The sequence below is a fragment of the Xiphophorus hellerii genome, chromosome 4 (genome assembly GCF_003331165.1).
Source record: "Xiphophorus hellerii strain 12219 chromosome 4, Xiphophorus_hellerii-4.1, whole genome shotgun sequence".
NCBI lineage: Eukaryota > Metazoa > Chordata > Actinopteri > Cyprinodontiformes > Poeciliidae > Xiphophorus > Xiphophorus hellerii.
The window spans coordinates 15,419,128-15,432,900 of NC_045675.1; the positions used below are offsets into that span (position 1 = coordinate 15,419,128).

A 13,773-nucleotide genomic window follows, 5' to 3' on the forward strand; every position below is an offset into this window, starting at 1 on the left:
GAGATATTATCTCATTATTTTGAGATACTATCTCATTATTTTTGAGATAGTATCTCATTATTTTGAGATACTATCTCATTATTTTGAGATACAATCTCATTATAATGAGATAATTTATTTTTATTTTTTTAACAGAGTGACGGAAACGGGCTTCCATACGTATGAAATAATCATAAATAGGGATTCAACAATTATGAATACAGCCACAGTTGTCGCTTTAAAAACATATTCAATACAGAAGGAGACACAAACTGACTAGAAAAACCTCCTGTGTATTTAGTGAGTAAGTTTTCTGTATCGCCACCTCTGGCACTGCAAAGTGAAGGTTGTAATTCCTGCTTCCAGCTCTATTATGATGATGAGCCGCTAACTAACCCAACATTACTGCAGGGCTCCTCCCATTGACTGGCCCCCAGCTTCCATTCTCCTAAAAAAAAAAAGAAGGAGAGAAGAAACTCCAGTGTTATCCCGAATCCATGTTGCAACTTTTCCTACCCCGAAGTAAGTTGTGTTAAATGTTATTTCCAACACTAACTTATCCAATCAGAGCATGCGGCGTAAACTTACCCATATGAACTTAAACAGAGTTACTGTAACTTTATCCAGCTTCTTCTTCTGCAGGGAAAGATTGTTTTCAAACGGCTAACTTTAGCTTAGCTCTCCAGATGTTGAACACAAGCACTTGTGTACGTTTTTTTTCTATGTACTTTTGTATTTTAACTAAAATATAAAAAGCTAGCGACCTTTAAGTTTGTTTTTGTCACTTTTATATTTACTTACGGAGTTTACTCTGTCACAAACAATGGCGAGCTAACTGTTTCCCTGCTAACAGAGCAGCGCTGTTACTCCGCTGGGTTGAAAATAACGGGTTTAATGCGGATTATTGCTTTATGTTTAACGTACTTGAAGGAATATATTACAGCGCATACACTTAACATCTTATTTTCATCAAAAAAATATATGATGGCAGTTTCTTGAGTAACTTCAGACGGGAAATAAATACGAAGATGTCCCATTTTAGAGACTTAAAAATGACTTTTCTTGTCACTTTATCGAAGTGTTGCTGGAAAACGATTTATTTCAGTAATTAAATAACTTTTACGATTTATTAATAATTATGTGCTTAAAATACACAACTAAATTTGATGTTGTTTCCATGCAAACCAAAAATATTTTTGAAAAATGATACAATTTCCAATATAAATACATTTCGACACCATGAAACCAAGTCGGTAAGTCTATAGCAATGGTATACTTGGTGTGCAGTGGCATATAATACTATAATGTTATTTATTTTATTACTCTGATTTTTATGCAGTATATATGCATTTGCATCAGATTTTAATTAATTTCTGCCACCCCCAACAAACTGATATTTCTAGATTTGTAGCTGTTTCAAATATTTTAAATGCAATTATTGTGAGCTTCTTACTGACATTTCTAGAAATCTATAATGGGGTGAAAAAACTCTTGATTGTATCAGGTACATGTTGATACATTTATAGCCATTATGATGAATTAATTTAGTTTTAAAAAAAAATATTGTCACTCTTATGGGTTTTACTGTAATTATTGTGATAAACAGCTCTCCTTTTTTAACCTGGTTGGGCCTTTATTTTCTTTTTTTTAAAAAGTAATCTATTTCTAAAAGTAACTAGCAAAAGTCATCAATTCTTCTGTTAAGCTATAAATGAATTTTTAACATGTGGAAGCTTGAATTACAGATGACTGTTTTCAAGCTGGTTAACAAAAAGAAGAAATATTAGTGTCTAGCATTCAACATTCAGCATTCAACCCTAACAATTCAACAATCGTATGACATTAAATAAGTTGAAAACCATTCTCAGTTGATTTTTTCTGCTTTTTCCACAGATGACAAGTACATAACTTTGCTGCACAGAGGAGGAGAGACAAAATGTCTCCCAAAGTCCCTGCCGGCCAAGGCAGAGAGGACTATTCTGCCGTCCAAGTTGCAGTTCGAGTTCGTCCGCTGCTGCCCAAGGAGCTCCTGCACTGCCATGAGAGCTGCATCACCGTGGACCCTGAGCTGAACCGCGTCACCCTGGGTCATGATCGCCACTTTGTTTGTGACTTCCTGTTTGAAGAGACTTGCTGTCAGGAGGAGGTTTATTCTGCCTCCGTCCAGCCGCTCATAGATGCATTCTTTCAAGGTTTCAACGCCACAGTGTTTGCCTATGGCCAGACAGGCTCAGGCAAGACTTACACCATCGGAGAAGCTAATATTAGTAAGTTTTTCTTTTTTCTCTCTTTGTAGTATGTTTCTTTAAAGCATCATAGTACTATTGCTGTAACTTTTTTTCTCATTGCAGTGCTTGAGAAAATGCTTCCTTTCTGCATTCGGCTTACAAATTTGATACCATGCAGTTCTGAAAACGTACCTTCATGTTTAGGTTCCTTCAGAGATGAGGAGCAGGGCATCATTCCCAGGGCTGTTGCTGATGTTTTCAAGCTGCTCGATGAAAACGACCTCACAGACTTCTCTGTACGAGTTTCCTATTTGGAGGTCTACAAAGAAGAGTTCAAGGACTTACTGGAGGTCAAGACGGCCAGCAAGGACATCCATATCCGGGAGGACAAAGGGAACATTGGTATGGTTTTCCTTATTGATTTTTATGGTGCAAAATAAATACAATGTAGTATTTGCTACTGTAAACTTTATGTCGTGTTACTTTCCAGTATTGTGTGGCGTAAAAGAGAGTGAAGTAGAGGGTCTTGACGAGGTGTTGAGCTTGCTAGAGTCAGGAAACACAGCCAGACACACCGGATCAACCCAGATGAATCCAAACTCCAGCAGGTCTCACACCATTTTCACCTTGCATATGGATCAGCGTCGTGGAAGCACTCGACTTTATGCGACCGCTGGAAGCACTGGACCGCAAGTGTTATCTTCCAAGTTCCACTTTGTAGACTTGGCTGGGTCAGAGCGGATCTTAAGGACTGGTAACACTGGAGAGAGACTGAAAGAAAGCATCCAAATCAACAGCGGCCTTCTGGCTCTGGGTAACGTCATAGGGGCCCTCGGTGACCCAAAGAGGAAAGGCTCTCATATACCATATAGAGACTCTAAAATCACAAGGTATGTCTGTTTAGGTGATATTTTCCTCAAGAAAAATGTCCTTACATGACAGGTCTTATAAACTTAATTTTTGTTTCAACTAGGATACTAAAAGACTCTCTTGGAGGAAATTCGAAAACACTGATGATTGCCTGCATCAGTCCATCATCCTCAGACTTCGACGAGAGTCTGAACACACTGAACTATGCAACGAGGGCCAGAAACATTCAAAACCGAGCTACGGTCAACTGCAAGCGCGAACCGGATCGTGTGGAAGGACTGGAGCAGCAGATCAAAGCCCTTCGAAGGGCTCTGGAAAACCGTCAGCGCTCCGAGACACGAATCATTGCTCACGCCGATCCAAACAGGAGACCTAGAGTCGGAGAAGCAGAGATCAGCAGGCTGCAAGCACAAAGCGCTCACTACAGGACTTGTACAGACACCGCTTACAGGTTCGAGTACATCTACTAAAGGAGTTAAACTCAAATTTTGATTATAAAAGATTTGGTTGTTGGCTCACACTGCAAAAACACAAAATCTTACCAAGTATTTTGGTCTTGGTTCTTGTGCAAATATCTTAGTACACTTGAAGTAAGATAAATCCACCTTAAAAGTAACTCCTCAGAAATATATAGGAGCTTGTATTATGTAAATAATTCCTTAATATTGATTTTAAAAAAACGTAATAGTTCCACTTTGAGATTTTTACACTTAAAACAATATATTTTCCCATAAGTGTCAAAAATCTGACAGCAGAATTAGTACTTTTTCACAATGTTAAGCAGTGCTGTTACTTAAAACAAACTCCTATGCCTTGCCAAAAATTTACTTGATATTTGCATTATAAACTTGGATCAAAAATACCTGGTAAGATTTTTTGTTTTTGCAGTGTAAGAATTTGCAAAAATTGAGATCAGAAATAAATTCCTTTGTAGTTTTTCGTACATTGACATGACAGTCGTGGTTTATAAAACTGAACCCTTGAAGGTATTGTTTAATTAAAACTATATACACATGAAAATAAAATTATAGCTTCTGCCGTTACAGTTTATGCCAAGCAATTTTTAAATTCCTATTGAAGCCAGATCAACAAAAATGTGAAAGAAAGTTAGTTAATTGGTGTCGATGTGTAGATTTTCTTCAAGTCCACTGATCGATTTCTATTTGATTCAATTTGTTGTTTTGTCAGGTGTGAAATGTGTCTGTAATTGTATTGATTTCAGCCCATTTAGCCATTTGGACGACTTGTATTGATCTGTTCTGTTGGTGTGCAACAGGTTGCTGGGGGAGCTTCAGAGCGAGGGGACTTTAACCGCAGAGCAGAGTCTGAGGGTGAAGGAGTGGCTTTGCTCGGTGGAGGAGGAGCGGAGCGGACTCACAACCGCCTCCGGACCAGACAGCGGCATCGAGAACAGCTCCACTGAGGACAGCGTCGCGTTGAGAAGAGCCAGGCCTTCTATCAGGAATCAGGTCCGTTTCTTTCAGATGGATTTTAGTCACAGATCGCTGACTTATGGGTAATTCACCGATTTGGCTAACAACTCCTCTCACAGGACACAGAAGCTGTGGAGGAGAGCTGGGACGATGATCAGGACCATGAGAAAGAAGAGAGTGTTGTTCATCTTCAGTCGGAAATCCAACGGCTGGAGAAGGAAAACACTGATTTCTTAGCAGCACTGGAGGACGCTATGGAGCAATACAAGCAGCAGGTTAGAAAATGTGATACTCCATTTTTTCTATTAGAGCAGCATTCACAGAAATAACTAAATTATCCTCTAACTTGTTCCCACAAGATGGCGCATAACATTATATTTACAGGATTTTCTTTTCTTGTTCATCAGAGTGACAAGCTGCAGGAGCAGCAGGACCTGATAACAGAGCTGCAGTACCAGCTGTCCACTCTGGGGCTGATGGGTATGGGGCTCAACTTGAGATTTAGACCACACACCGCCCCCATGGGCTCCATGCAGCATGGGCAGAATGGAAACGCATATAGACAGGTAACAAACTTTTCCCACTTAGAGAAAATCTTTTATTGTTTTTAATTTGGATGCAAACTTGAACAAAATCACCATTTTTGCAGATACACACCAAATCAGATCTCCCACAAGACTTAGAAAATTTACTTATGGATCACTCTGACTATTTTAATGTGCAAAACTGCAGCTTAAGTGAAGTTGCATTTCCACACTGCATAGTGGTGATGAAGGAATTTTCAGTGAGATAGTTTTCATTAAACAACATGAAAGGACATTTAAGCTCCTTTAAGTTTTATTTGTCTTGTTGCCAACCCAAATATTACAAACCAATCCCCCATAATCACCAGATTTATGGCTTTGGAGATAATGCTGATAACCCAAAAAAATTAAGAAGTCAACTTTTTTAGTAGGAATGTTGATCCCGGCGTTCACAAAATGAAATCAAGGCACAAGTTATGGTTTTTTAAAGTTACAGTCCTCAAACTTATGTTGTGCTACAAATTAGTTCATGTTTGGTCTTTTAACAGTTTTCTGTGTGTATTATTAACAGGTGAGCTTGATGGGTCATATTGGACAAGTTCCTGATCAGGATGGAAAACTTTATGAGGACCAAGAGATCCCAGGAGGAACAGAGGCCTGCAACAGGGAAAAAGAGGCCAATCATCCAAATGTCAGCCAGGAGAAATGCAGGTCAGTCTGCTCCAGTGCAGCGTCATCATGCAAACGTATAAGCAAAAATATTTTATTTTTAATATTTTATTTTTTCTTCACTGTCTTACAGGATAAACTATCATTTGATTTATGTTAAATTGACATGCTTTTGTCTTTGATCTGCCACCTCACACTTTGATATTTATATTTTTGTTTTTGACATTTGTCTGAGTGAATGCTTAAATATCAATCAAAAGAGGGAGATTTTACAAGCTGCTTGATCTCTGTGCAACCTTAAATTAAACGAGGAATGAATCCTTTGGTTCTTAAATCTGGTTCAAAATGGTAAACTGAATTTTGGGGTATTTTTGCATTGATAATAAAGGTACCAAATTACACAACCTGTTCTTTAAAAGATGCTCCATTCCTTGTTTGGCTAGATTTTGAACTAGAGCTGGTCTAATTTAGTTGCTAATAACAACTAAGAAGCCCTGTATTCTAACAATCATAAGTCATTTTCTGCATTGTATGATTTCATGATTTTTGAGGCATACAATGATTCGAATCAATTACTTCTCAAGTTCAAAGTTAGAAATTTGAATATGGAAAAAAAATTGTACTGAAAAATGTGCACTTTAAACTGTTTGTTGCATCAGGCCAGTGAACCTGACCTGGACCAAGCGGGACTTGCTTTCAGGTGGACTGAAGGCTCCCTCTTCTCAGGCTGAACCCGATCAGCACCCATGTTTAGCCAGAAAAGCATGTAAGTCTAAACCCTGAAAATTAAAGTGATGACATTTCAAAGAGTTTGAATTCTTAGACTTTCTATTTAATTAATTTTCACCTGGAGGGCAGGAGTTTTCAGGGAGTGCTGATACCAGTACAGATTTAATTTTACTCTTGATTATTTCTGAAAGATATTATCTTTAGATTAATCTGTATTTTGGTTTTAATTATACACCATCAGTGTAGAATAGCATTAGTTTCTGACAGATTACCCACAGATGCAGATTACTATATCATTTCATTGTTTTAACATTTTTCTTCAAGGTTTGCAGGTCTGAATATGAGCTATCTCAAAGTTTTGACCCATTTCACTTCACATATATGCTTTTAAATCTGTGAAGCTAATTCCAGCAGCGGGGAAAGTCTCAGAAGCTTTGAGGGAATATCAGAGTGCGGACTTCTTCAGGCACAGCAGAAGATCAGGGAGCTGTCTGTCACCATCCGCATGAAGGAAGAACTCATCAAGGAACTGGTCAAAACAGGTAGCTGTCCTGCACCTCCTCTGGAGGCCATTCCTTTTATTGTTTATATCAGCTGACTGTCTTTCCTTTAGGGAAGGATGCTCAGGCCCTGAATAAGCAGTACAGCCATAAGATCTCGGCTCTGGAAAGTGAAGCTGTGCAGGCGCGTCAGGAGCTGCAGGAGGCTCAACGTCAGCTGCAGGATCTGGAGAAACAAGAGAGAGAAATAAGCACAACAGACAAGAGCAGAGCGCAGGAATGTCGCAGGAAGATAGCTGCTGCTCAGAGCAGAGTTCAGGTTGGACGGATAATCTTCTCGATTTAATGGACATGGATTAATGTAGCACCTAAAGTGAAACCTTAAGCTAGGTTTTAAACATTGTAATATTTCTGTTTGAATGTTAGGTGCTCAGTCAGCGGCAGAGGGATACGGCACGCCTGGCCAACCTTCCTGTCCAGAGTGAGCGCCGTGTGTCGGAGCTGGAGAGAAGCGTCCAGTCCATGAAGCAGCAGCAGGAGCAGCTGCAGAGGCGTCTGCGTGAGGAGAGCCAGCAGAAACGCCGCCTGGAGACTGAAATGCAGCGAAGGACTCACAGAGTCAAGGTAGAGCTAAGCAACATGAGTTGAGCATGATCAAAAGTTCTTGTTTTAATAAACAAACTAAGGGTGTATCGGTTTGACTGGGTGGAAAGTGTCAAAAAATGCCAAAACTTCACTTCTCAATTGTGAGGAACAAACGAAGCAGCAAGTTGTCCTGTACAAAAACTTTCTATGTTTGGTTTTCTGGATTTCCTTCAGCATTTCCTACGTCACGCAAACTGCACCAGGCTTACCTTGCAAGCGAAGCAGGACTAAAGTTTTCAGTTGGACCAGAGTTTGCCTGTTTAGTCTGCATCAGAGTTCAGATGAGATTTCACACCTTTTTGAATAAATTGGACTGTCTGAGAAAACAAACTGTGGTCCATTTAAAGTACACCAAACACCTATCAGGTGAAATTTTCTAAAGACAAAAAAATGTATGTCACCGTTAAAGAGCTGATTCACAGATTATGGTTTCAGTTAATACATGATTCTTAACAAGATATAAAACAGAAAGCTATAAGTACAAAGATTTCAGGCAGCTGGAACAATTACTCTTTCTTCAAGAGCTTTTCCAATCAAAATCAACTCTACAACACCTTAAAACAATGAAAAGAATCTAAAAGGAGGCTATGACAATGAAATAAGGCAAGAAACATTTATTTACTGTGGAATGTCACAGTTTTCCCCTATTTTTGCCCAATAATCTATGATATTTTTGTTGTTACAGGAACTTGAGATAAAGAATGAGCAGCAGCAGAAGATCCTGAGAATAAAGACGGAGGAGATTGCAGCCTTCCAGAGACAGAGACGCAGTGGAAGTAATGGATCTGTGATTTCATTAGAAGAGCAACAGGTGAGACAAAAACTGGCCTAAAGCAATGATTATAGCTTTAAGTAGTTATGAAGAGTGGTGGTTGTCTAATTTTGTGTCTTGACCCTGCGAGGGCAGAAGATTGAGGAACAAAAGCGCTGGCTGGATGAGGAAATGGAGCGTGTTCTAGATCAGAGGAGAGCGCTGGAGGATCTGGAAGGAGAACTGACGAAACGAGAGGAAATCCTGGCCAAGAAAGAAGCTTTGCTGCAGGAACGCAGCGGCCTGGAGACCAAGAGGCTCCGCTCCAGTCAGGTATCCACAAACACAAACAACTCCAGTTTACCTGCGCTGCAGGTTTATAATCAAGATTACTGAGTCAATCTTTTGCCCAGGCCTTGAGTAAGGATTTGGTGACACTTACTGGGCGCATCGAGACACTGGAGCAAGAGCTAAGTGAGAGGAATGGCCTCCTTCGCAGCAGCAGCGCTCAGGACTCCCAACATATACGACAAGAGATCTCGAACCTGCGGCACGAGAAAGACTCGCTGCTCAAGCAGCGTGTTGAGCTGGATGATAAACTGCGGAAGGGAAACCTGCTCTCACCCGAGGTCAGTTCATTCTTTAAACCCAACCTTTGCTGTGAATGAGGCGCATTGAGCAATCACACAACCACATTAACGGCATCATTAGCCGTCGCTGGAAGTTATTTCACATCATCGTGCTCAGCTGTTTACTGGGTTTGTTTTTCAGGAGGAGCGGATTCTTTTCCAGCTGGACGAGGCGATTGAAGCTTTGGACGCTGCTATTGAATACAAGAATGAGGCCATCACTCAGAGGCAGAGGCAGCTCAGGGCTTCTGCCAGCATGCTCTCCCAGTGGGAAATGAACCTCATGGCCAAGCTCAGCTATCTGTCCGCCTCTGAGACCAGAGCTCTGCTGTGCAAATACTTTGACAAGGTCTGTTAAAACCTCACCATGTTCTTTACACGATATACTGTATATGTAAGCTGTTAAGCTTAATTAATTAATTGTATAAAGACGCTCTAATTGAGCAGCTGAATGGTGAACCTACATCTGAAATCTACCACATAAGTACTCTGAACTATGGCTGCAACTAATGATTATTTTATTAATCAATTTTTCTGTAGATCTTTCTGGGAGTTAATGAGATAAAAATTGACACATTCTTTTTTTGTTTAACCACTTAAGCCTTTGTTATACAATATTATAAATACACTAAAAGATGTATTTAAAATACATTTTTTAATATGTATTTTACACACTAAAATACATACCGAAACGCTTCTCCGAATCAGTGTCTCGGAGAAGCCGAAATGCTGATTTAAACAATTCGATTTATTTTTTAAAATAAGAAATTAGCGTTTTATTGCCTAAAATTCAACCACACGCTTTACCAAACACTTGATCATTTGTATGAAAGGATGCATCTGCAGCTAAAAATACTTCTAACATCAACATGTGAAAAGCTCAGTCCTTTATGTTTAACCTAACATCAATACAGTGCATGGCTGATTTGTTGATTATTATTTTATATTATTATTGACTTGCAAAAGGTTCTTAATAGGAGGTTGTTGTTTTTTTTACATAATTTGAACCAGGTGAAGTTAAAACTTTGCCACTTGAGAATTCTGAGTAGAACATATTTACAGACAAAAAAGGATTTTATGTCTTAATTGCAAAATTTATACATTTTAGTAGTTTTTTGCAGTTTTGGCTTAATTGCAGCTCTGACTGTTGTTTTTTCTGCAAATTGCCTTTTTTTATTGTCTTTATATTCCATTTAATGATTAATCGGTTGCTAAATTACTTGATGACTATTTTAATAATCAATTTATCATGATTAATCCGATTAATTGCTTCAGCCCAACTCTGAACAGTATTGGTGTGGCTGCGTTGTGTAGGTGGTGTCTCTGCGTGAGGAGGAGCGAAAGCTGCAACTGGCGCTGGCCGAGCTGGAGATGCAGCTGGACGAGCAGCAGCGGCTGGTGCAGTGGCTGGAAAACGCCCTCGACCGCGCACAGCTCGACACAGACCGGCGGCTCACGCAGCAGCAGAAGGAACACGAGAGGAGCATGCAGCTGCTGCTGCAGCAGTGTCGAGGTAAGAGCCTCGACACCTAGGACTACAAAAATATCATCCGCTAACATCACAAATCCTCCCAAACCAAGCTCACTAAGAGTGAAATTATAATCACTCCTCTTGCTAAAAAATATTTTTTTGAAAAACATTTTTAATTTCAAAAACCACTATTGAGGTGCACAGCCTGTAAAATAAAGAAATAACTCAAATAGAACCTGTCTGACAGCATGAAGTAGACAAGAAGGTTGTAAAAACGTACACATCACTCCCCAATCTAAAGACAATTCAAGAACAGATTAGGAATAAAGTCACTGACATCTGTCACTCGGGGAAAAAGTGTGTTTCTGCAAAAAAAAAAAACAAGTCTTGGATGGTCACTTTTCGAACTGATAAAATAGTTCTTCAGAACCTCATGCTGACAGTCAAACATGTTGGTGGCAGTGTGATGGTCTGGGACTTTGTTGCTGCTACCAGTGTTGTATAAAGTACTGAAATCTCAGAGTCAAGTAAAAGTACAAGTACCTCTCCAAAATACGACTTTGGTAAAAGTCGAAGTCACTGACTGAAATGTTACTTGAGTAAAAGTCTTAAAGTATCTGAAACGTCTTGTACTTAAGTATGGAAATTACTGTAAAAATGGATGTACTCAAGTAATGTAATGAAAAGTACAAGTAAAAAGTAAAACAAGGCAAGTGTGAATGACATTTCTTATATTTTGGTAAACTTGTCAAATAAACTTAAAATAATGTACCCAACCAAGTGCAGACAAAATTAAACCTGCTAATAAATTGTTCCAGTTTTAAAGAGTAGCACATGTTAATGGTTTGTGGTTTTGAACTTGCATGCCTTTCCTATATTCGTTAAATTTAGTCTAAATTGCTATCGCTATGGCTTCTGTCCCCCATTGAACTAGGGTGACCAGACGTCCTCTTTTTCCCGGACATGTCCTACTTTTCAGACCTAAAAAGATGTCCGGGGGGAATTTAAAAATTGTCCGGGATTTTGGTCAACTGCCTCAAACACATTACATAGCTTACAGTGCATTATAGGGCACGGCGCTGCGTGTCACGTAATCCCTGAGCCGCGTCAGTGCGGGCAGCACTCTTCTGTGTCCGTCCCTCCCTCCCACCCGCTGTACAGTGTTCTGATTTCCCCAACAATGGGAGAAGCGAAACAGGTGTATCCTATTGGAGGTGATGAACAAGCCCAGGCAAGCAGGCTACGGACTTTGTTCGGTAGCCTACTTGCTAATCAGTAGGTGGGGTCAAAACACTTTGTTTCTCTCTCTCGCTTTTTTGTAACGAGTAACTAAACCACACATTGAAAATGTATCGGAGTAAAAGTACGCAATTAAGTTCGGAAATGTAGTGAAGTAAAAGTGAAAGTCATCAAAAATTTTCATACTCGAGGAAAGTATGAAGTACTCCAAAATATACTTAAGTAAAGTAGTGAAGTATTTTTACTTCGTTACTATACAACACTGGCTGCTACCAAACCTAGATGACTGTAAAGAGTTTAACCATGAATTCTCTTCTCTACTTGAACCAAAATGTCCTGCCATCAGATCCTGACTTTGGCATTTGAGCACATTTGAGTTATTCAACAGCACAATAATTTAAAGCACACCAACAAGTTCACCTCTGAAGCACTAAACAAAGGGAGATTTTAGATTGGCCTTGTTAAATGGAATTGAGGTGCTGCAGCATAATTTTAAACAAGCAATTTATCCTCCAAAGTTTGACTGAATTAAAGCATTTCTACAAAGCAGAGTGGACCAAAGTTTCTTCTCGATGATGTAAAAGATTCCTTATCAGTGATCACAAATGCCTGATAGCCGTTGTTGCCACCAAGCATAGCATAGCCATGTATTATATTTTGGAAAATTGCTTGTTCGTACTGGGCGAGGTTGGTTTTAATAGCTTTCACTTAATAAATAAAATCATCATTTGAAAACTTATAAAAATATAAGAAAGCAAATCCAGTTTTGCCATTTTGGAAGTACATTTGAAATTTAAAGGTGAAACTAGAAATGTATTTACTGAATTCTGTATGCTATGCTGTTGTAGATAATGTCTGTAAACCTGTATGTTTGTCCTCTGGTCGTAAAGAACAAATGGACGAAGGCCTAGCAGGACGGCGGCGGCAGTACGAAGGACAGATCCATAATCTTACCAAGGAACTCAACCACTACAGGACAGCAAATCTGGAGCTTAGCAACAAACTGCGAGATGTCTTTGGTTCAGTCAGTCAGCCTAAAGAGCTTCCCAAAGGTAAAGTCTAAATATCAGGAATGCAGTATGACACTAGTCTAAATTAAGGATTGTTACTTTGGCTAGAAACACTTAACATGTTTCTCAGTACATTTCACAAAGGCAGATTACTGGTGAATCACCATTTCCTGCCTCCATTTCAAATATAAACAATCTTCAGCTTCCCAGTAAATTATGCAAACATTGAAGACAGTTTAGAGGTCCATAAAATACTGGAAATGAAAGTATTTTTAGGGCAGATCACTTTGGTTGTGATCTTAGATTAACTGTTTCTTTTGGCCTCTGCAAATAACCAATCTGGATTTACAGGTGGTCGCTGCTAATCTTTTAACTATCTTTGAACTCTCTGTAGCCAGATGAAGATAACTGCTCCAAATAAGCAGACTTTTAGCCCACAGTCCTTATTACATGTGATGATTTTCTGCTCCTCCTAACACTTTACCTTTGTGCTGTCTTTCAGTCTTAGCCTCTGATGCCAAACCTACAAACCTGGGCAGCCGAAGCCCTGAGGACGGTGCTGGAGGCAGAGGGACAGGACATCCTGACAAACCCAGCAGGTCCAGGGAGGAAATGAGAGAACTGGTGAACACCCCTCTTCCGTCCACGTGGAGGCGCTCTTCTCTCCCATCAGAGGAGCCTGCTGTCATGGAGGAACTGTGGGTTCAAGCAGCCGGAGACTCTCCTGTTAACCGTGTAGTTCAGACGGGGATGGGGTCCTGGGGGCCGCAGACCTCCCTGCCTGCTGTTAAATCCCGCAGAGAGTCTCGTCGCTCCAGCCTCAACTACGCACAACAGCCATCAAACAACGTTTTGATTGACGTACGGAAGAATCCTGTATGAGTGGAACTGAATCCACAGTGAAACTTTCCCTTTTGGTGGCTGAATTATGTTAAATTTGCTATTTTGTGTTTTTTTTTTATTTTTTTTTTTATCCAGTTTCATATTATGTTTTCAAAGGAAATTCCACAGATTTTTCTGCAAAGCACTTTTTCTTAAAATAAAATTGTTCTCATGCTGATATTAAGTCTATGTACTTACCATGTTTATAGTTTTC

General features: G+C 39.6%; 1 protein-coding gene across 1 annotated transcript; it reads left to right on the plus strand.

The window, feature by feature from the left end:
* The first annotated feature begins 392 nt into the window (after nt 1-392).
* Nucleotides 393-13,737, plus strand: kif7 (kinesin family member 7). The gene is made up of 20 exons (XM_032561427.1): nt 393-501; nt 1,873-2,246; nt 2,412-2,609; nt 2,698-3,097; nt 3,181-3,528; nt 4,354-4,546; nt 4,630-4,785; nt 4,918-5,076; nt 5,606-5,745; nt 6,363-6,469; nt 6,834-6,974; nt 7,046-7,251; nt 7,359-7,556; nt 8,263-8,388; nt 8,485-8,661; nt 8,742-8,957; nt 9,100-9,306; nt 10,272-10,470; nt 12,558-12,719; nt 13,180-13,737. Exons 2-20 carry the CDS (start codon nt 1,916-1,918, stop codon nt 13,557-13,559), a joined length of 4,044 nt encoding a protein of 1,347 aa, XP_032417318.1. The 5' UTR covers nt 393-501; nt 1,873-1,915; the 3' UTR covers nt 13,560-13,737.
* Nucleotides 13,738-13,773: the final 36 nt, after the last annotated feature.